This window comes from Callorhinus ursinus, unplaced genomic scaffold, assembly GCF_003265705.2.
Source record: "Callorhinus ursinus isolate GAN/ISIS: 27379988/994484 unplaced genomic scaffold, GSC_fseal_2.0 scaffold45, whole genome shotgun sequence".
Lineage (NCBI taxonomy): Eukaryota > Metazoa > Chordata > Mammalia > Carnivora > Otariidae > Callorhinus > Callorhinus ursinus.
This window is the reverse complement of record NW_027397107.1, coordinates 712,733-734,205: the sequence shown is the minus strand read 5'-3', so window position 1 is coordinate 734,205 and position 21,473 is coordinate 712,733. Positions and strand designations below refer to the sequence as shown.

Below are 21,473 nucleotides of genomic sequence, written 5' to 3'. Positions count from 1 at the left end.
TCTGTCTCCATCCCTCCTCTGTCCCTCTGTCTCGCTCCCTGTCCCCTTGCCATCCCGCACACCAGATTCCCAGGTACATCCTGACGCTGCATGAGCTCCTGGCTCACACCCCTCATGAGCATGTGGAGCGCAACAGCCTGGACTACGCCAAATCCAAACTGGAGGAACTGTCCAGGTGAGCCTGACCTTTGGGCGCCCCACGCCGGTGGCCAGGCCCCAGGCTGGGGCTGAGAATGCCCCTCCGGGAGTTCCAGCCCCGGGTGACAAATGCTGGTGTGCAGGTTAGAATTCGGAGGCAGGGGCTCAGCCTACAGCAGTGGGAAGCAGAGACTCCGCAAGCAGATGTTTATGACTCTAGCCCAGGTGGGCCCCGGCAGGACGGCACGGGTGGTGTGTCCCTGGCACGGAGGGTTTGGAGAAGGACACTCACGGGGGCCCGTTTCCTCTGTCCTCCAGTGAGGCTCTGCCAACCCTGTGGCTCCACATGCCTAAGACTCTGGTCTGCAGCCCATGGTGTCAGTGGGGGCACAAGTTGGGGGCCTGCATTCGGGGCCCCACACCTGCCCCCTCCCAGTCTCCAAAGCCCAGGGGAGCCCAAGGGAGCCTTCTCTCTGCGAGCGCAGCAGCTGAGGGGCCCAGGTGGAAGAGCAGGCTGTGTTCCCAGGACCCTGGGGGAGAGGGATCGGGTCTCAGGCCAGACCCCTGGGCACCCAGGTGACACCCCGACATGACAGCCGGTGGCAGATGGTGGCCGTGGGGGTGGGGAGGAGGCTCAGATTCCAGGGGCATTTTGAAGGTGGAACCAGCAGGAGTCTCCGGCAGGTTAGCTGGAGGGACAGAGACTGAGGGGGGGAAGGGGGTGTTGCAGGGTCCTGGGCTGAGCAGCCAGGAGGGTGGAGGAAAGTGCAGGAGGGGCGGTTTGGAGGGGAGTCCTTCCTGTTTCGTGGACCGGAGCTGGACAGCAGTGGCAGAGATGGTGGGAGGGAAGCAGGACATTAGTGTCTGGAGGTCAGGGGTCCTCACGAGACTGGTGAGACCACCCTGGGGGCCCCACGGTGTGGGGAGCCCTGTGCCCAGAGACAGGCTGCCGGAAGCTGCAAAGGAGGTCAGCCTGCAGGCTGCGGAGTCCCACAGCAGCCCTGCCCGGGGCCCTAAGAGGCTTCCTCAGGCTGACCCGGGGCAGCCAGTCAGGCCACAGCTCCCCCCTGGGCAGAGGGAGGACCGCTGGACCAGGGTGGGCGAGGGTGTTAGCAGGGTGTGATTGCAGACTCACAAAACCTCTGTCCTTTTGAGTCCCAGGGAGCCACATCCTGCACACTCTTCCCCAAGGAGAAGGCCCGAGGCACCTGTAAGGCAGTGAGGCACCCTGTCCCCATGCACACAAGGGGTGCAGGGGGCAGACGTGGGCCAAGGTGCTTGGCCTGAGACCCCGATTCCCATGCCCCAGGGTTCCGGGCATCCCACCCCATCACCTGCACCTGCCCCAGAGGGCCACCCTAGTGCACGGAAGGGGGCTTTCCCGTCTCCGCGACAGCAGCCCTTCCCCCGCGCCCTGCCTGGGGTGGGGCCCAGGAGAGCTTCCGGGCCCCCTGGCTGTGCTCACAAACACCCACCTCCCTGGGACTGGCTCCCACCCGCCTCTGGGCCCGCCCCTCCGTCCTCCTGACCCCCACCCGCCTGGCTCCCTGAGAACCAGGCAGCACTTCCAGCCCCCCCATGTGCATGAGCTGCGCGTGCAGCCTGGGGACCCCGACGCAGACCCCAGCCCGGGGCTGGCATGGTCTGAGCAGCGGCCGTCCACGCGTGTCTCACGGCAAAACCAGGTTCGCTGCTTTGGAACTACCCCCTTATTTTCACGAACGACAGCCCTGCTGGGGAGACTCCTCACCCTCCGCAGAAGGGGTGGTTCCCATCTCCTGCGGCTGCTTCCCAAGCCGTGGCGGCTTCCCGGGTCCCACGTCCCTCCCGGAGGCGGGCTGCCCCTGGGCGCCGAGGCCGCACGCCGAAGCCCGGGTCCCACAGCAGAAGAAACAACAGACAGAAATGCCTTCCGAGTTCCAACGCGCTGACCACCGCTCTTCACCAAAGCACCCGCCATGCGACAGATGTCGGGCCAGGGCATGAAACCCATCCCCCCCACCCCTCCCCGTGAAAGCCTCCAGGTGGGGGGACTGAGGGCCAGGGGCCTCCAGTACTTGCTCAACGTGCTGAATCCCCCAGCGCACTGGAGCAGGCGGGGCACTTCTAACAGACTCCCCGCAAAATTACTCATCACCTTCCCGACCCCTGGAAATCCACGCGCCTCTTTCCCAACACCCGCCCCCACGGCTGCCGCCGCAGCCAAACGCTTATTTAAAAGCAGGTAGACGGCGCCACCTGCTGGAGAGGAGGGGCGTTGCGGCAGTCAGAACAGGACAGAGTTGTCCGTAGGCTCAGATGAGGGACGTGCTGTGTCCGGCTTCCCTCCCGGATGTGCCGGAGCCTGTGGACGTAAACTGAAGTCAGTCTCTCCCTGAGCCAGCCGACTTGCCAGCGCTCCAAAACTCAGCCATTCCAGAACCCAAACAGCGTTAAGGAAACAACCGTATAAAGAGCATTCAAGGGACAGAAACAGCAAGTGCAAAGGCCCCGAGGCAGGGATGAACTTGGTTTGTTCTGTGGATAAAAATAAGGCCAGTAGTGGGATAAGGGACAGACTAATGAACAAAGGATGTTTGCTGAGCTCCCATCGTCCTCCCCATTCTGCCATTTGGTTGCACATGGCTCAGACTCTTAGATCAGACAGACCTGCTTCCTCACTGTTAACCTCCATTTCCTTTTCCCTGAAATAAAAACGCTTGCCTCCTTGGGTTTCCAGAAGAAGAGAAGGAGACCATGCCTGACTGTAGAGTGTCCAGCACACAGTGGACACTCAATAAATGCGTGCCCTCTCCCCCTTCATGACTGCAGGCTCCGAGAGTCCTCGGGGCCAGGCTTTCCCGCTGGGTCTGGCCAGAGGCCTGACGTCCCTTCCTCCTGCCCCTGACTTATTTCTCGTCCCCGCAGGATAATGCATGACGAAGTGAGTGAGACGGAGAACATCCGGAAAAACCTCGCCATTGAGCGCATGATTATTGAAGGCTGCGAGATCCTGCTGGATACCAGCCAGACTTTTGTGAGACAAGGTAGGCACCCCCCACCCCCTGGTCCCAGGTGGCCCCTGGGCCCCTCCAAGTGGCGTGCCTGTAGAGTGTCCCAGGGCCACTGGAGGGCTGTGGGTGTCACATCCACGTACGGGTCCTGTGGGCCTCCACGGCTTCCTTCCCTCCAGAGGTAGACGCACTTCTTCCCAGATGGTCTGGTGTGTCTGTCCTGCGTCCTAGTAAACGCTGACACGTGTTTTAGGGAGCCGAGAATGAAGACAGATACAGATCGGCCCTGGATCACAAGCATTTCCGGCACAGGCGGTGTGGCTCAGTCCCTCTGTCCTCTGCTCGTCATCCTCGGCCTCTTGGGGAGCCGCATCTGGGAGGCACAGCCCCAGTTTGGGCCGGGGAGGGGGCTGGCTGCCCACGCGGGGCGGCTGGAGCTTCGTTGCTCCTGAGGGGTGCCCCGCCCAGAGCCCACATTCTATGGGCAGAGGCTTCTGCTTGCATGCCCCGAGGTCCTTCTGTCCGGCCCTGGGACTCTCTGACCAGAAGAAAGGCTTGCCAGCCCCTCCTCCAGCCTGGGCAGCTGGCTCTGCACCTGTCCTCAACTTGGAGTTTTGCTCTGAGCCCCCGCATGGCCCCCGTACCCTTCCCCAGCCTTGGCCTGCTTGCCTGAGCTGCACTGGGCCCACGCTGGAAATGCCCAAATAATGGCCCCTCCTGGCACGGGCAGCATCCCCACAGACCAGGAATCTGCTCTGTTCCCCAAGCAGAGTGTTTCTCCCCTCCCATGGGGCCGTGCTGGACCTGGAACCGGGCAGGGGGATCCAGAAAGCCCTTTCTCATTCATTAGTCATGTACCCAGCGCTGGCACCTGCCTCGTTCATGCCGGGCCAACACTGGGCTCCAGGGACAGCCCGAGACTAGACCTGTGGGGTCAGGGGGCCGTGAGGAGACAGACACAGGGCAGGGGTCCGGGCAGGGATGGACACGGGGCAGAGTGGACGGGGGGGAGGACAAGTAGTTCTCGGGCTGGAAAGGAAGGGCTTTCCGGGCCGGGAGTGGCCCTGAGGAGCACGGTGATGAGCTGGAGCTAGGTGGCTCAGGAGGGGGCATGCCCGTGCCTGACCGGGAAGGCCTTGAGTAGGTGGGAAGGACTGCGTGCTGTGTGTGCCAGGGGCAGGGGCCAGCGCAGGTGCGCAGGGGGCTTCGTCCCCAACACCTGCTCCCAGCACCCAGTGTCCGGGACGGGGCTCAGTCTGGCTCTGCAGCCCACATGCCGCACCTGATTGGTGATGTCTGCCCGGCACGGGCCGCAGGGCTGTGCGCGGTGCTGATCTGTCCGGGCCAGCTCCCCACATGTGCTGCCCCCCAGACCCCAGCCCAGCCCTGCATGCCTGCCACACAGGCCCAGCCCTGGAAGGTTCCCCCGCTTGCCAAGGCCCTGGCCAGGGGCCTGGGGGCCCTGCTCAGCATGCCTCTCTGCCATCGGGCTGACGGGGCCGAGGGAGCATCGTCCGGGGTGCGCACCTGCTGCCAGGAACCGGGACTCCCTGGTCCCGGTGTTGGGACCCCCACAGCTGCCGAGCTGGCCAGAGGCGAACGCAGCTCTGGGACTGGGCTCAGGGTCTGCCCCCCACCCACAGGCTCCCTCATCCAGGTGCCCATGTCTGAGAAGGGCAAGATCACCAGGGGCCGCCTGGGGTCTCTCTCCCTGAAGAAGGAGGGCGAGCGGCAGTGTTTCCTGTTCTCCAAGCATCTGATTATCTGCACCAGGGGCTCTGGTGGGAAGCTCCACCTGACCAAGGTAGGGGCCACTGGGGCTGGGCTTACGGGGGGCTCGTGGTGGGCACCGCCCTGCCCGGGACCCGTGGGCAGAGACACGGAGTGCACACGTGTGCACTGGTCCGACGGGCGGGCTGGAGGGAGCCGGCCGCGGTCGGGTTTTCTGGAGACATCATGGGAAATGGGAGGGTGAGTGGTGTCGGGACCCCAAGAGAGCCCAGCTGCTGGTGCCAGGGCAGAAGAGCCAGGGGGTCCAGGCGAAGCCCTGAGGGTACACCTGCATGTGTGTGTGCATGCGCCGCAGTGTGGGAGGGGCCGCGTGAGACAGCCCCGGACCCTTTCCCTCCCTCAGGAGGCGCTCACACCGCCGCTCCCGAGGCCTCCTCCGGCCCGACGGTGCGGGTGCAAAAGCACCGGGCGCGTCCACGCCCCGCGAGCAGCCCACGGAGCTGCTTGCACACAGGGCCAGCCCTCAGCACCTCGCAGCCCCACACAAGACCCCACACACTCAACTAACTGGTCCATCCCACAAGGAAAGGGGAACACTTACCTGTCAGGGGAGATGCCGTGATCACGAAACTGGTTTCCAAGGGTGAGGCTTCTCCATGGCCTCCGGATGAGGGCAGCCCTGCAATTTCCGCAAGTGCAGGAAACTCGACTGCATCATTTGTGGTGGGGGGCAGTGCACTCCAGCTTCCCCCCATGATGAAATGGTCAAAAAGGGAAAAAGTAAGGGGAATCAGCACCTCAAGCTCCTCCCGCTCCTTCCCAGACCACAGGGCCTTGGCTCGTGCCGTCTGCTTCTTTCTCCCCTGGAGCACCGCCTTCCTGTCCTCATGGCTGCTCAAACAGCACGGGGAAAGGTGCACCCCGGGCAGGATCTCCTACTCCCCGGCTTGCTTATCTCGCGGCTCTGAGTTCAGGCTCTGGCCCCCGTCTCTGCCTCCGTTCCTCGTCTGCAGAATAGGGGTAACAATCCCCAGCAGGGGCTCTGCGGGGGCGCAGGTGGCAGGTGGCTAGTGCCCGATTGAGGTGAAGCACGTGGGCCTCTGAGCAGGGCTCCCCTGGAAGCTTGCTTCAGCGGACCTGGCGCCTGAACACGCTGCGGCCGAGAAAGGGCTGGAAGGTGCCGGAGCGTCAGGCAAACCGTCCTTCCAGACCCTGGATGCCTGGCCCGTAACCTCCCGTGAGCTGCTAGGAGAGCAGGGAGCGCTTTCCTTATTTATTAGCTCTGGGGTTTCTGCCGCGAGGTTCTGTGCCGGGGGGAGGACATCCCCCAGGAGGCAGCAGTCAGCGGGGCAGGTCGCGCGGAGATGGAGTCTGAAAACATGTGTTTTTCTGTTTGTGAGTTTTCTCTTGTTTTGGCTGGGACGGGGGTGTTTGAGCTTCTAAATTCCCTCAGCATAAAGAACACGGGAGTGCTGTTCCAGTGCCCGCAGGGCCCCCAACTAGTGGGCGCCCGCCAAGCCTTGGTTTACCCATCTGCACACGGGAGTGAAAACACCTGCTTCAGGGGGTGCTGTGAGGATTAAGGGAGTGGGTGCAAAGTGCGTGCCCAGCGCTTGGGACGCGGTATGAGCTCGGCGGGTGCAGATCGTCACTCTTGTTGCTGCAATGAACTACAACGATCGTGGCCGCGAGCGCTCGCGTGATCACCGTGGGCCGGGCGCTACCCGCCCACTTCACGTGCATCCGCCTCCGAGACAACCCGCTGAAGCAGATGCTGTTCCTTCCTCGTCTGTAAGAGACGTCTAGAAGCCCGCCCGTGGCAGAGCGGGGCTTTGAACCCAGGCCGGCCGTCTGGCTCCGGGATCTGTGCTCCGAAACCACAGGCTGAAGTCGGGCCGTTTCCCGACGCTCTGAGACGTGTCCCAAGATCTAAAACTTCGGCAGGATCTTCGGGAGAAAGAGGCTGTCAGAGCAAAACGTGGGGCTTTGCCGACGGTCAAGCCTAGGGGCTCGCCGAGGCCGCCAAAGAGCAAAGCGAGAACCCAGGATTTGGGGCCGCCTCTGCGTCCTGGGGGCAGCCTGCCCTGCAAACACCGTGGCTGGGTGTCTGTTGCCCTCAGTTCTCACGTTACGTGTCCGCGCCGGGTGACAAGTTACCCCCAGACAGAGTGGCTCACGGCATTCATGGTCTCTCAGATGCCGAGCCGGGCGGCCTGGAGCCCCTCGGCTGGGTGGCAAGGGGGTGAGGGTCTCACGGGGTCACGTCCAGGCCCAGGGGCTGCACCAGCCTTCCCGGGGTGGCCTCCCCACATGGCAGTCGGCTTCCCCAGAACACGTGGTCCAAGAGGCACCCAGAGAGCAAGCAGGAGGTGCACGCCACCCGAGGAGCAGGCCACCAGCCCGGCCCGCACTCAACGGGGAGGAAAGCTGACCTCACCTTTTGAGGGGGTGGGCCATGGTCGTGGCCCCTGTTCCTCACGGTTTCGGGGTGTCTCACACCCAGGAGAGGCTCCCATACTCAAGGACGGGAGGCCCTTTCCCAGGTGTCCCTCAGAACAGGCAGCCAGCAAGTGACCTGGGCAAGGTCAGGCCTCGAGGCTCTCCCCAACCCCAGCACTGGTGGCCAGGTGACCTCGGGTCAGACCCCTCCCCCGGATCTCCTCTCCTCACCTGTAAAATCAGAATGGGACCTATGACGCATCCAGTCAACTGCCCTGCGTCCCAGCTGGTGATGTGAAGGTGCAGCCCAGACTTGAGGGGTCCAGACGGTGCGGACTGTACCCCCGGCCCTAGGTGTCCCTTGACCCAATTCGGGGGAAGCCCGTGTGAGACGGTCCCACCTGAACCACCTCATGGGGCTTCTTACCTGAGGATAATGTTCTTTGACACGAAAACCACAATGCCCACGGGAACACGACATGCACACACACGTGTGCATATGCGCGTGCACACCTGTAGGTCCATGTCCCGCCCCGATACGCGGGGCTCTGCCCCGCGTGTCCCCGCTGACTGGAGGTGGTCCCTGCTGTCTTTCAGAATGGGGTCATCTCCCTCATCGACTGCACCCTGCTGGAGGACCCAGAGAACACGGAGGAAGACGGTAGGTGTGCGAGCCGCTCATGAGTCTGTGTGCGCTCAGCAGACACCCGCTCGCCCCGGCCCAGTCTTGCTGGGGGCATGGAGGGCTCTGAGGTGTGGTGGTCCCGGTCCTGGACCCAGTGAGGCCAGCCAGCAGGTGGGAGCCCCCGTCCACCGTCCCGTTTCCCTCCACGCTCCTTGGGCCCCTGGACTTGTTGGTCCCATTCGGTTTGGGGTCCCAGCACCCCCATGAGCACCCGTCATTCACGTGTCCATGGGTCCCATGCACAGTAGCTCCCCCGGATCATGCAGAAGGGGCCGGGGAGGCATGGCTCTGTCCTCCAGTGGGAGGAATGAGGACACATGGGGTGGCAGCCCCGGCAGGGAGGGGGACTCAGTGGGGAGGTGGGGGGCAGGAGAGCTGGTGTGGAGGGGTTCTGTGGGATTTCCCTCCCTGGGCGTCACTGGGGGATGGGGTCACTATTGTTGCTTGACTGGGCTGACGTTGGTCCTCACGTCCCTTCTGCTCTGCCCCCCCCCGCCCTCCCCTTGGAGGGATCCCAGGAGGACTCTGCATCTTTGTCCTTCCCCAGACTGGGGTGCCTCAGGGCAGGGCTGCGTCTGAACCACCTCAGATCGGGGGGTGGTCTGCAGGGGGTCCGGGGCCCCATCCACACTCACACACTTTCCTGCCCCTGCCCTGGGAGCCGAGCCACGCTGCCCCCAAGGGCAGGACAAACGTGTAACGCGGTCCACCCGGAGCGCTCTTTGAGGCCTGACCTGCTCTAATCTTGGCCACAGCTGGGCCACGGGGAAGCCCAGACTCAAGCAGAAGGGTCAGGCCCCAAAGGCCTTTTCCCTCCAGGGCCCATATGTTCCCTGCTTGGCACGCTCCCTCACAGGCAGCCTGCTTCCCAGAGCAACCAGCACCGTCCCAACCCTGAGCCGCCACCAGAGCAGGGGCTCCCGTGCCCAGCACGGAACCCGAAAACTCTTGAGTGTCAGAACTGGAAGGGTGGGGCCCCAGACACGTCACATCCACTCTGTACAGGATATGGTCTGCAGCCTGGGGAGGAGGGCGGGCAGGGCCCCCCAGGGTCACATCACCAGCGACGGCCCCACACCATTCCGCCCCACTCGCTGTACCCCCAGTTAATGCGGGCACCCTGGAAGGCACCATAAACTGTGCTCTTAAGTCTCCCAAGAGTGCAAGGAAGTTCTCAGGTTGAGAATAGTAACAAAAATACCTAGAATGTACTTTGGCTTTGGGGAGCTCGACACTGAGCTGAATGTCCAGTCCGGCCCATAAACAGTGACGATCTGAAGTTCCCCTTCTGGCCCCGTATCACCTGGGGGTAGCGGGCGGGTCTGGCGGTGAGGCCGGTTCTAGTCCTGGCTTCGCCGCGGCTGCCGTGTCTCCAGGATGTCCTCACTCCGGACCTCAGCTGCCCGTTGCCCAGAGGCCGACCCCCCAACCCGGGCTCCCCGGCTCTGCTGCTAGGACGGCCCCGTGTGCTCGTGAGCGACTCCTCACTCCACACCTTTGCTCGTCTCTGGGGTGGGGATTCCTCACCGACGGGGGGAGGAGATGTTCTATAGGGAGCGAGGGGCCACTGCGGGGCCTTCACCCGCGGGTGACCCAGGGAGGGCATCGTTACGATGTTTCCCAGCTCACAAAGGGCCCCGCCCATTCTGCTAACTCCATGTTTTGCAATTGGAAGCCAAAGGATCCAACCAAGACATAGACCACTTGGATTTTAAGATCGGGGTGGAGCCCAAGGATTCCCCGCCTTTCACGGTCATTCTTGTGGCCTCGTCCAGACAGGAGAAGGCGGCGTGGACCAGTGACATCAGCCAGGTTAGCAAGATCACCTGTTCCTGGAAGCATGCGGTCCCGTCATGCCTGAGCTCTTGGGGCCCCGGGGGCAAGGTTCTGATGGAAAAGACGCAGGTGTCCTCCGGGTCCAGCGCCGGCCAAGGCTGAGGCCAGCCGTCCCCTCCCGTTGGCAGAGTCTGGGCGGGGAGCCCCTTGCACCTGGATCATGCCCTACAGTGATTTTTAAAACTCCAGATTCTTGAGCTCCCCTGAGGTTCCCTACAGACTTCCTAGATGCAAGTTTCGGGCACAAAGCCTGGGAATCTGCTATTTAGCACATATGCCCCAGGGCTTTGGCAGGCACAGAAAAGTCTGAGCACCACCTCCCTAGGATGCTGGGCATCACAGAGCTTGGAGAGACAGGAAGGGCCCTGCAAGGCCTAGTGTCAGCTATGCAGAGAGAAACCTTGGCCTCTGCCTTTGCACACACGTTAGGGCGGCGCACCCCACTGGGAACAGTACTTTGGCTTTGGGGGATCGACACTGAGCTGAATGTCCAGGCCGGCCCACAAACAGTGACAATCTGAAGTTCCCCTTCTGGCCCCGTATCACCTGGGGGTAGCAGGCAGGTCTGGCGGTGAGGCCGGAAGCAGAGACTTCCCAGGGACCGGTGAGCTGACCCAGGGGGCTGTGGGCTCCCGTGGGACCAGGGCAGAGGCTGAGTCTGGAAGAGGTTGCCAGTGGCCCCGGGGGGCAGAACAGGCCTCTCCCGGGGTCCCAATGCCTCCGGGGAGCCATGGCCAGGCACCGACTTTCCACTGCTGCGGATAGAACCAGAGCCGAAGGGAGCCTCAGAGCCGCGGGTTGAAGACGCTGGGCTGGGAAGTGCAAGGAACAAGAACCTCCCTCTGCCCGACCCCATCCCAAAGAACGGGGGAGGGGGGCCAGCCTTGACGGGACCCTGGTCCCCAGCAGACCGGGTGGACCGCCCCCGCTGGGCCGGCCCCTCTGCCAGCCTCCCTGAAACACGAGCCCTCGAAACCAGGACATTGTGAGTTGCGCCCGCAGCTAAGAGGGGAAGGCCGGGGGCAGGGGCGAGGAAAGGACCCCCCAGAGCCGCACTGCTCGTTGGGGGACACTTCTGATTCAAAGCAGAATGTGAATTTTGAGTTTCTCCGAGGCTGAGGGAAACATGGGCCTCTGTGCCCCCGGTCCCAGCAGCCTGGTCTCTCCCAGACGGGGTTTCTAACGTGGAAACCGTCTGCGGCCCCAGAGTGTGACCGTGGCTGACAGAGGACCAGGGTGCAGGACGTGTGCATGTCCGCACAGGGTCATGGAGGCTGGTGCCGGCCACGGTGGACCTGACCTGGCCCCTCCCACCAGGCCCCAGAGGTCAGCGACAGAGCGGCCAGGTCGGGTGCCCCCGTTTGCCGACAACCCAGCTAGGTAGGCGTCATCCGCGCGCCCAGGGAGGTCAGGCGAGTCCCCAAAATGTTGCTGGAGTCAGAGGCGGCCCCCGGTGGGAGTGTAGGGAGGCTGCGGCTGACCCTCCCTTGCCAGGACGACGCTAAGGCATGGGGACCCACGTCAGGCTGGGCCCGTGAGCCACTCCCTGGGTACAGCTGCTGTGGGGCCCGGGGTGGCGGCCGTGGCTCTGACCCTGGGCCCCCCCCCCCCCCGCTTCCAGTGTGTGGATAACATCCGGTGCAACGGGCTGATGATGAATGCATTCGAGGAGAACTCCAAGGTCACCGTGCCGCAGATGATCAAGTAAGTAGTGTTCTACAGCCGGCGGGCTCGCGACCCGGGGACAGCTGCAGCCAGGGCCACAGTGGGGCATTGGACCGCCGGCTGCAGGTCTTCCGGACGTGCCGGGCTCCATCTTCGGGGCTTGGGGGCATCTGTGTGCTTGTTTAAGTTAACATGTATTCGAATGGGGGCTCCGGCTTCATTTTTGTTGTTTTTAAGAAGTGGATTTTTGTGTTTGACTATGTAAATGGTAACAGGAGTGAAGCTTGATGCGTTTATTTTAATAACTTTTTTTCGTATTTATAAAAAGAGAACATTTCAGAAACACAGGCTCCAGGGCCACAGTGTTTGAGTGACGACAGGGGCGGGACGGCGGGGGGCATCCACTGAGCACGCGGTCGGAGCTCCCAGGCTGCGCCAGACCTGCTGCCCTCCCCCCAGCAATGCGCTGTCCTGCCCCTGCCTCGCCCTCCTTCCTGCCCCATCCGGGCGGCCCACGGATCTCTGTCCAAACCTCTGACCTCGGAGCCTGCTGACGCCGGCCTGGGCGGTGCTGGGACCCAAATCTCACCCGGGCCGCATAGCCGCGGACATCTGGGTACCCCACTGTCTCTGAGACTTCAAGGGTGCGCTCAGGGGAGCGGCGGGCGCATTCTTCAGCCCAGTGCGTGAAGGCGCTACACCTGGAGCCTCGGTGAGGACAGGGCTGGTGAAGCCGAGTCAGGGTCGTGCATACTAGCGGGGTATGGTTCCGTTCCGTGAGCGCACTGTTTAGAACCGGGGCTGGCGGGATCGGAAGGAAGGCCGGAACGTGCAGGGCCCCGGTTCCCGCTCTGTGTGTGATGGCGGACAAGTCACTCGGTGCTTCTGAGCTTGGGCTTCTCACTGGTAAGTGGGAGGGGATGACACCTCCCTCCCAACCTCCTGGATTTGTTTTCTTGTTTGCGGGCAGGAGAAGGTCGCGTCTGTGTTTTTGGTTTCACGTACAAAGACTTAGTGTCATTTCTAAGGTTAGGGGCAATGACTACACGACCCACTCAGGGAAGCTCGCTGAGTGAAGTCCAGCCTAGCGAGGCACATCCTTGCGCTCTGAGGCACATCCTGAGGCCCTGTTCCCGAGCGGACCGTGCTGGCCTGAGCCCGGGGGGCGGGAGCGCGAACCTGGCTGAATTCTCTCGGCGGCCCGGGAGCAGCTGCGGGCGCCCCGTCCGTCTCGGATGCAGCGAGGCACAGGGCGGATTTGCTTTAATGAGAAAATTACAGTCACACGTAGAATTAAACGTGTGGCAGGCGCGCACTCGTTTTCTGCCGAGGACGCATCATCCAGGCGGCAAAAGTGAGCCAGGTGTCACCTGTGAAGGAAAAATAGCAAGTTTTAAGCTATGACAGTGACAGAGAGGAGGGAGCGTCCAAGCCAGAGTGACCGCGCCGATGCTCCGCCCCCAGGCTCGGGCAGGCGTGGCCGTGCGCGGCGTCCTCGGTCTGTGAGAGCCGTGGGGCGGCGGAGGTCAGGCGTGGTCTCTGGCCTCAATCACCCGTTAGTGGGAGAAACGCTCATGAGTCTGAGGGGGTCCAGAGGCGAGTGGCGACGGCCCCTGGCACGCTGGGGAGGACACCCCCCAGAGGGGACACCAGAGCCGGCCGTGAGGATGATGGAGGGGAAGGGCGCTCTGGGAGGAGGGAACAGCGTGAACGAAGGTGCAGAGGCAGGATAGCGCGTGTGCGTTGGGGATGATGATTAGCCCCGTGGGGCGGCAGGACTGGCAGAGCGGAGTGTCGTGGGGAAGGTGACCGGCCTCCATGTTCACTGCCAGACCCGCCTGCCCAGACGAAGGTCCCGGGACAGGAAGGGGCCTATCACAGTCCAGTGCGTCGGTTCTGAACGCGCATGAGCAGCCGGGGACGGACACGGCTGGAGTGGGTGTCACACTGGGTCACACAATATCTCTGGCCCCAGCAGCCTTCCCCGCCTGGCATGGGCTGCAAGGACCAGCGTGCAGGCCCGACCGGGCGGTCCACCGGCAGAAAGCCCCTGGCCGGCCGCACATCTGTGTCTCCGCTGAGCTGTCCCCGCAGGTGTGCCCGGCCCCACATCTGTGTCTCCGCTGAGCTGTCCCCGCAGGTGTGCCCGGCCCGGGGCAGAGGGTGAAGGGCCAGATGGGGTGTTGCCAGGCATGAGCACTGAGTGTCTCCCGTGCCTGGAGCACATCGTGTCCTGAATATTTGGTGCCCACTGGGTCCTCCCCTCCTGTGCGCGTTCAGCACTCCTACGCTCGGCTGAGTTTGCGTGTGTCTGCGTGTCCCACACGCGGCTGGCTCCCTCGTCTGTCCCGCTTGCAGCTCTCATTTTTCACTGCGCTGTTGGGATTTCTTACACGATCTGCCTCGTGAACGATGGGGCGGAGTGAGGGCAGGACTCAGAGAAGGGTAAGGTGATGGGCGAAGAGTCGGGGTCTCCACCGGGCGGCGACAGTCACCCCCAGTTGCCACTCCGACAGGGAGCACGTGGGCACCGAGGGCCTGGCCGGACGGCCAGTGGGCAGGGGACACTCCCTGCATCTGTGCCCACAAGTCTCTGAGCTCCTGGCACAGCCCCCACATCAGACAGAGTCAGGAGTGGCCTGGTTCGGCGTTTGCGGCACGAAGAAGCATGACGTCCCCTGCTGCCTCCTGACGCAGCGTGTCTGGGCGCTCTGGGGTGTGGACGCGGGTGGACATGGGCGAGAGGAAGATCCACAGCCACGCGGAGAGCTGAGGACTCTCACGGCACCTGCCCCAGGCTCCGGGGTGCCACAGCGGCCCCTGCATGTGGCCTCAGGAATGAGGGCCTCGAGGTGGAGCGCCCTCCAGGAAGCCGAGCCGCTCAGCGACGCCAGGAGGCGGGACGCGCTTGGAGCTTTCATCCCGAAGTGTGGACGAGAGTGAAGAGAGAAGTCAGGCTGAGCCCACAGTCAGGAAGGCTGGCGTCGTTCCCGTGGGGCCGCCGCAGACGCCGCTAATGGATCACGGCGATCTTTCAGGCCAGCCCGTGAGGGAGTCATCGGAACGGGCATCCCTGTAGCTCACTCTCCTGTTTTACTGACGGAGGCTGAAGTCCAGGCTGGCTTTGCACAGTGGACAGAGGCCCTGTGACCGACAGGGGCAGTCAGTTCGGAGCAGAAGAGAAGGGGGACGGGCGATGTGTCCAGCCTTCTCTACCCATCCAGACGCAGGAGCCCAAAGAGAAGGTGCTAGAAGCAAACGGCTGCAGAGGGGACAGCGGTCCCCGTGAGGATGCCGGGCCCGGGCCCGACACGCTGGGGCCCAGGCGTGGGAGGTGTCCACGCTCCTGGGACGGACCACCGTGCGGGAGCCCCTCAGCCGCGGGGTTGGGTGCCGCCGACCCGGAGCGCTCCTGCCTGCAGGCGTGTCTTCTCTCTCTCATTCTTGTGTGCCCGTCTCTCCTTCCTCTGAAGACTCCCGGCGCCGGTCCCTCTCTGCGTCCCCCGTGGGGCTTACGTTTTCCCTCGCCAGCTTAGCCCTTTTGCTGCTGCCGGAGCCGGGACACTTTCTCGGGTGCGCTCGGGGCGTCCCTCCACTGGCTTCCTAGCGCCCCGGCCGCTGGCTCCACAACCTCATCTTCGGCTTCCAGGAAACCTTTGTGATCTCAGGTGATCGTGTGTTTTCCTGAGTCACAATGGACCCACGAAGCCGAGGTTTTGTAAAGCGTCTGTGTCTTGCAGCAGAGTTTCCCTGGAAGGCGTCATTCCATCTGTTTCTCCAGGAAGGTCCCTCTAAACTCTGGTGTCTCCACGGGCTCTGTGGCTCCTTCCTCATCCTGGAAGGAATCCCCGCTGCCGTGCCCATTGGAGGCACTCGGTAAAGGTGGTCTCTTTTCCCGGGTACATTTCGAACCCCAGGGATGTGTCTGGAGAAGGCCTTGAAAGGGCAGTATCTGCGCTGCTGGACGGGAGACCCCCCAGGAGAGCCCGTGACCCCATTTACGACCCGAACGGAGCGCCGCACACCGCCCTGGGTCCCGGAGGCCGCTCCCTTTATTAAATGTGTGCAAAAGCTTTGTGAAGTAGACCTTACTCTTTCCAAGTTACAGATCAGGAAAGGGAGGGGAAGTACCGTGTCTAATGACAAAGGGGACTCGGGGTGACAGGTCTCCTCAGAACCGTGTGTTCCAACCCCCAGCCCAGCGTCCTTCACCAGACCCCAGATGCGACACCTGCTCTTGCCGTGACGACCTGCATGAGCTGAATGCGTATGTCTTTAGATTCCCCCACCAGAAGCTCATTTTGATAAGATTTCCAGGCTTATCCTTTTATTTGTTCGTTGTGTATCCTTTGACTCATGTCCCAGCAGGACACACGAGAGATTTCAGGCAGCCGCTCCATGCGTAGGAAGGTGCGGCTGCCCGTGTGTGAGGATGAGGGGCAAAGGCAGCACAAGGAAGGAGACCTAAAATGGGGCCCCGGGGGGGTTACGTGCACTTGCCGTGGACCCGCTGGGACTGGGCACTGCGTTTGACCCCAGGCTGCTCGGGGGCCGTGCCCACACGGAAACCATGACTCAGACACTCACAACGTCCAGATGTGAGAGACCACAGCTACACAGGACAAGATGGAATGCCCCTCCCGTGGTCTCACCGCCCGGGGGCGCTGCGTGGCGGGACCGTGGTCGGGGCTTCCAGCTCCCACCACACCGCGAGGGGCCCCTGATCTCAAGCTCCCGGCTGAGAGGGGTGCGGCTGTGTGGGCCTGGCCATCAGGTCCTCAGACCCGCATGACCGGGTTGGCTGCACCTGACACTTGTCGAGAGGACAGAGACGTCCCACCACCAGATCCAACGCGAAGATCCCAGAAGAGCCGAGTTGCTCCAGCTGGGATCCCACGCCATGCGGAAATCCCTCTGGCCAGGGATGCCAGACTCCGGAAGGCCCAGGACACCTGCCCAACCTTGAAAGTCTTACTTTTAGTCAAATACCTGAGGTCCAGTGATCTGCTGCTGGCTGAAGACCCACCCTCGCACTTTAATAGGCAGCCAAGAGGGAGCTAAAGGGGGGTATGACCTCCCTTGTGGAGGCCAGCAAGGTGAAGGGACAGCGCTGCTAGGAAGCCCCCTCCCTCCCCCCACCCAGCCTGGAGGTTCCTCACCAACAGCCGTGGCAAGCCGGCTTCATCCTGAGCCGAAGGATGGACAGCTGTGGGTGGGTTGCTAGTGGGAGGAATCACAGCTAAGAGGTAGTAGGATGGTCAGAAAGCATTAGACTCCTGGGGACATAACTCAGTGATGTGTTCCCATCTGCTGACTGTCACTCATGGGGCTTGATTCCTCGCACGGCTCGTAATTTTGATTTGTGAGCTCATTTTCCGGAGGGATTTATCTATGAAGATCTTGCAGAGCCTGGCAGTGCGGTGCCCTGGGGGGCTCACAGCCTGGAACTACTCTTCATGCCGTCTGGGGCTCCCAGACCACGGTGGTACCTGTCTGCACTCCAAATAGTATGTTCTCAGGAGCCTCTGTGCCCTGTGTCCTCCCTTCCCCCCGGAGTCTGGGCTAAACCAGGACACTCATATCTCCCCCCCCCCCAAGTGGATAGATTTTTCGAGGCCGCCGCCCAGGTCCTCAGCCCTCTGTGGGGGTCTCACTCCAACACCCTTCCCGCCACGGAACCCAGGCCTTGCCTTTCCTTGTGGAAACCCGAGGCGCTCTGTATCCATAAGCAGCTGATGCCCCAAAGACACATAAAGCATCAGCTGGTTTCCAAGTTCCTCTTCAATTTTGGCCCCTAGGAATTTCCCTTATAGCTTTTTTGCCCCTGCTTAGTTTTTCCTGAGATGGAAGTCGTGTGACATAAAACTGAGCATTTTAAAGTGTGCGGTTCAGTGGATTTTAGCACATCAGTGTGTTGGGCAAACATCACCGCCCGCCTGATTGCAGAATGTTTCCGTCATCCCCCAGAAGCCCCCAAGAATGCATGCTAGCGGTCAGTGCCTCACCCCCTGGCGGCCGGCCCCCGACTCTCTGTGTGGGTGGACTTGGCCGCTCGGGAGGTTTCATATAGACAAAGTCGAACGACGTGCGGACTTTGCTCCTGGATTCCCTCACTTGGTGTGTCCTCGAGACCCGCGGCCCTGGGGCCCTGCCCCGCACGCGGTGCCCTCTCCCAGCCGAGCAAGCCTCCCTGCGCGGACCCAGCCCGCCAGGCTGTTCTCTCAGCAGCGGGTGGACCCCGGGGTGGCCCCCACTTTGGGGCGGTTATGAACAGCGGCGCCGTGAGCGTTTGCAGGCAGATCCTCTTATCTTGTGACCTCAGGAACACGTTATTTTTAAGTTGGTTACGTTTTGTCCAGAGTTCCTAGGCATTTTACGCCGGATACGTGGGCGGTTCCTGGGAGCTAGAACCAGCGTCCCAGTGTCCCCTTCTTGCTCAGTGTCGCCCTCCCACACTTCCCTTGTCCCCAGAGTAGGCCAGCCAGTCCTTCGGCTGCCGCCCGCCCGTCCGTCCGTCTGTCCGCCCGTCTGTGGCGTGTCGGGGAGACGGCCGCGGGCTCATCGGTGCAGACCCCCGTCTCCCCGTGGCCCTCCCTCCCTCCGCAGGTCCGACGCCTCCTTGTACTGCGATGACGTGGACATTCGCTTTAGCAAGACCATGAACTCCTGCAAAGTGCTGCAGATCCGCTACGCCAGCGTGGGGCGGCTGCTCGAGAGGCTGACGGACCTGCGCTTCCTGAGCATCGACTTCCTCAACACATTTCTGCACTCCTACCGCGTCTTCACCACCGCCGTCGTGGTCCTGGACAAGCTCATCACCATCTACAGGAAGCCCATCAGCGCCATCCCCGCCAGGTGGGCAGGCACCTCCTCTTCCCGACGGGCCCCCGGGGCCTTCCAGGCTGGGAGGGAAGCCGGGCTCGGGGTCCAGGTGGTTGCCGAGGCTGCGACCCGAGTCGGGGGCGGGGCGGGGGGATGATGCGGGCTCCCCAGGAACCAGCCAGCCCTCTGCACAGGGGCGGGGAGGGCTGAGCGGCCCCCAGCCCCGCTGTCTGCCCCTCTGCCCGTGGGCTCTTGGGGTGGGGCGGCGTCTCGAGGGTGCACGCAGCTCTAACCCCAAGCACAGGGCTTCCCCACCTTTCCCATCTCAGAAGGGGCAGGGGGTGGGCGGGAGGACACAGAGAGAGGCCGAGACCCTCGGCCTTTCCCTGCCGGGACCCCACCCTGCCGTGGAGAGAGGGCGAACCCCGTCGGGCGCACGCGGGCTGGCGCAGCACGGGGAAAGCTGGCCACCCGGCCTTAGGTCAAGGCCGCCCTTCCACCCCCAGTGCCACGGCGCAGCCCTGCCGTCACGCCAGCCGGGGCCCGGAGAGGCCAGGAAACTCGGCCCCGGGCCCCCCCCCCCCGGGGTCCAGGGCTGATGGGGGCCAGGGCCCTGGGCGGCTGCGTGCCCTCGAGGCGCCGTCTGTGAGTCGCTGCGGCGGCAGGTGGCGGCGACCCTCACTCTCCTTTTCCTCCTGTCCTCTTGCTGTCCTGCTCCAACCGCTGCTCACCTGCCCACCCCCAGCTCTGGCCAAGCCTCGAGGGGCCCGGTGGGTCACCGCGAGCCCCGGGTCCCTGCCAGGTGAGAACTCGAAGGGCAGGTGCAGCCCGCGTCACAGGCTGGGGGCCGGCCCAGAACCGCAGCGTCAGTGCACCGGCTGGGCACCCAGCGGAAGCCTTTACCCCGTCTCCCCAAGGACTTCCCCAGGCGAGAGCCGAACGCAGCGAGGCCGGGCGGGGAGCGACCCCACGTGGGCCCGCAGCCCCGCGGAGATGCGCGCAAAGGCAGTTAGCAATCCCCGTTCGGCACGGGGACAGCGAGGCCGAGTCACGAGGGCTGCCCTGTGGTCGGCCACGTTCAGGGACCGGATCCAAGCCCCCGAGGGACCTCACTGCTCTGGGGGGACTCGTCAGGAAATGGGAGGGGCCGGCAGATGACTTCCTTTTCTGCCCAGACCCCAGCAGTGGGTAGGCCAGCCCATCCCGAGCCTCAGAGCCCCGCTGAATGTCCCCCAACCCCTGGGTGAGACTTGGGCCCAGAGCCTCAGTTCTAGGGCTACTTAGAAAAGAGCTACTGTGTCCCACCAGCTTCCCAGGGCCGCTGGGAGGCCACGCTGGTCCCAAATGAGAGCCCAGGACGTGACTGCCCCCGTGCCCCAGTCCCTCGGCCTGCCCACACCAGCACTCACAGTCCACCTGCTCTGGCCTCATTGGGGCAGGGCAGGTCTTGTCTCTGCTCTGAACTTCTGGAACCTCCCCAACCTGAGAAACTGGACAAACCACCCCCATCCAGGCTGGGCTCCCACGTGCAAACTAAGGAGACCATTCCTGGGGGCCCAGAGGTCTGTCCCATACAGAACACAGAGCAGACATGTTGCAGACTTGTGAGCGATTTTATGTATTATTACATGCATGTCACCCGCTTCTAGCCTGGCCCTGAGCGGTGGGTCCTGGCGTTCGGAGGTAGGGGACTGACCGGGATTGCTGGGAGACCCCACGTCCCGCTCCCTGCCCCAGGCTCGCCCCCGCTCCCGTCTCTGAGCCTCGGCCTCCATCCGTAAACACCCTCAGGACCTGTGTGAGGGCGAGGTCAGAGCGCGTGGGGGACATCAGGCCCTTGTGGACAGAGAGCCCGCTGCTGACGTGGAAGCCCGCGTCCCTGCCCAGACCCCAGGATGGGACACTTGCACATGCAGACCTCCGGCCACAAGCCATGTCATGACACCGCCCCCTGGTCCTGTGTCCCCTCAAATGCACCTGCTCCGAGGGCCGGCCCAGGTGCCAGTGTCCTGAGGTATCACTTAAACTGGCTTTGCTTCTTGGGGCATCGAGCCAAAGGACACCACCAGCCAGAGTGGAAATAAGGAAGGGTTTTCCTTGCAACAAGTAGCAAAAACACCAGGGATGTTTCCCAAAGCTGCATCCCTCCAAAAACAATCTTGGGAAGTTGTAGGCAGAGGGCAGATGCATGTTGATGGAGGGGCTCGCGCGATGCAGCATTCACGGAAATCGGGGCAAAGCTGTCCTGAGCTGGCAGAGCCCAGGTCCGAGCTGAGTGAGGTCACAAGGCCGACGGGGGCTGGTGTCCTCAAGGCCCCTGCTCCCGTTGATCCTGGGTGTGGGTGCTCAGAGGGGTCTAAGTCCTGTAAACACGACTCAGGAATGTGTGTCGGGTCAGTCTGGACTTCTGAACCGGCACTGGGAGTTGAACCACTGGTTTATTGCTCCTGAAATGAGGAGGCTGTCCCCCGCCTGGGAGTGCCTGTCTGTCCGCACCTTCGGTTCCCTCTAGATCACTACACCCTGGGGTCTGTTCTGCAATTTCAGCATCTCCCAGACAGCTCTGCAGGGAGTGTGCTCAGGCGAGCGGTGCCGGGTGGGCGTAGATCCCGCGGTGGCCTGGGCCCCCTGTGTCCTGCTGCCCCTGGACCTCCCCCGCCGGAGACAGGGGGACCCCAGGCCTGGGAAGGCAGCCATGCCCATGCTCACCCTTGGTCGCCGTCCGCCCTCCACCCCACAGGTCGCTGGAGCTCTTGTTCGCCAGTGGTCAGAACAACAAGCTTCTATATGGTGACCCTCCCAAGTCCCCGCGCGCCACGCGCAAGTTCTCCTCACCGCCGCCCCTGTCCATCACCAAGACGTCGTCCCCCAGCCGCCGGCGGAAGCTGTCCCTGAACATCCCCATCATCACGGGTGGCAAGGCTCTGGACCTGGCCGCCCTCAGCTGCAGCTCCAACGGCTACACCAGCCTGTGCTCGGCCGTGTCGCCCTTCAGCAAGGCCACCTTGGACACCAGCAAGCTCTACGTGTCCAGCAGCTTTGCCAACAAGATCCCGGACGAGAGCGACACGGCCGCTGAGAAGCCCGAAGAGCCCGCGGCTCTCAGCAAGCAGAGTGAGTGGACGTGCGGGCCGAGCCACCCCTTCGGCCCCTGGCCCCGCCAG

At 63.1% G+C, this 21,473-nt stretch overlaps 1 protein-coding gene and 1 non-coding gene across 3 annotated transcripts in view; both read left to right on the top strand.

The window, feature by feature from the left end:
* RASGRF1 (Ras protein specific guanine nucleotide releasing factor 1) overlaps window positions 1-21,473 on the top strand; it is a 96,428-nt gene that overhangs the window by 48,025 nt on the left and 26,930 nt on the right. The window contains exons 8-16 of one of the 2 annotated variants that reach the window (XM_073882139.1): window positions 66-175; window positions 3,046-3,164; window positions 4,775-4,935; window positions 7,899-7,962; window positions 9,662-9,798; window positions 11,444-11,526; window positions 18,094-18,342; window positions 19,055-19,111; window positions 21,050-21,423. In XM_073882139.1, coding sequence (XP_073738240.1) covers window positions 66-175; window positions 3,046-3,164; window positions 4,775-4,935; window positions 7,899-7,962; window positions 9,662-9,798; window positions 11,444-11,526; window positions 18,094-18,342; window positions 19,055-19,111; window positions 21,050-21,423 — 1,354 coding nt within the window. The remainder of the gene's footprint in view (window positions 1-65; window positions 176-3,045; window positions 3,165-4,774; window positions 4,936-7,898; window positions 7,963-9,661; window positions 9,799-11,443; window positions 11,527-18,093; window positions 18,343-19,054; window positions 19,112-21,049; window positions 21,424-21,473) is intronic. The other variant, XM_025893292.2, reaches the window with a different exon arrangement.
* Window positions 5,456-5,616, top strand: LOC112840108 (U1 spliceosomal RNA). The gene has a single exon (XR_003212390.1). It is a non-coding gene; the product is annotated as a U1 spliceosomal RNA (small nuclear RNA).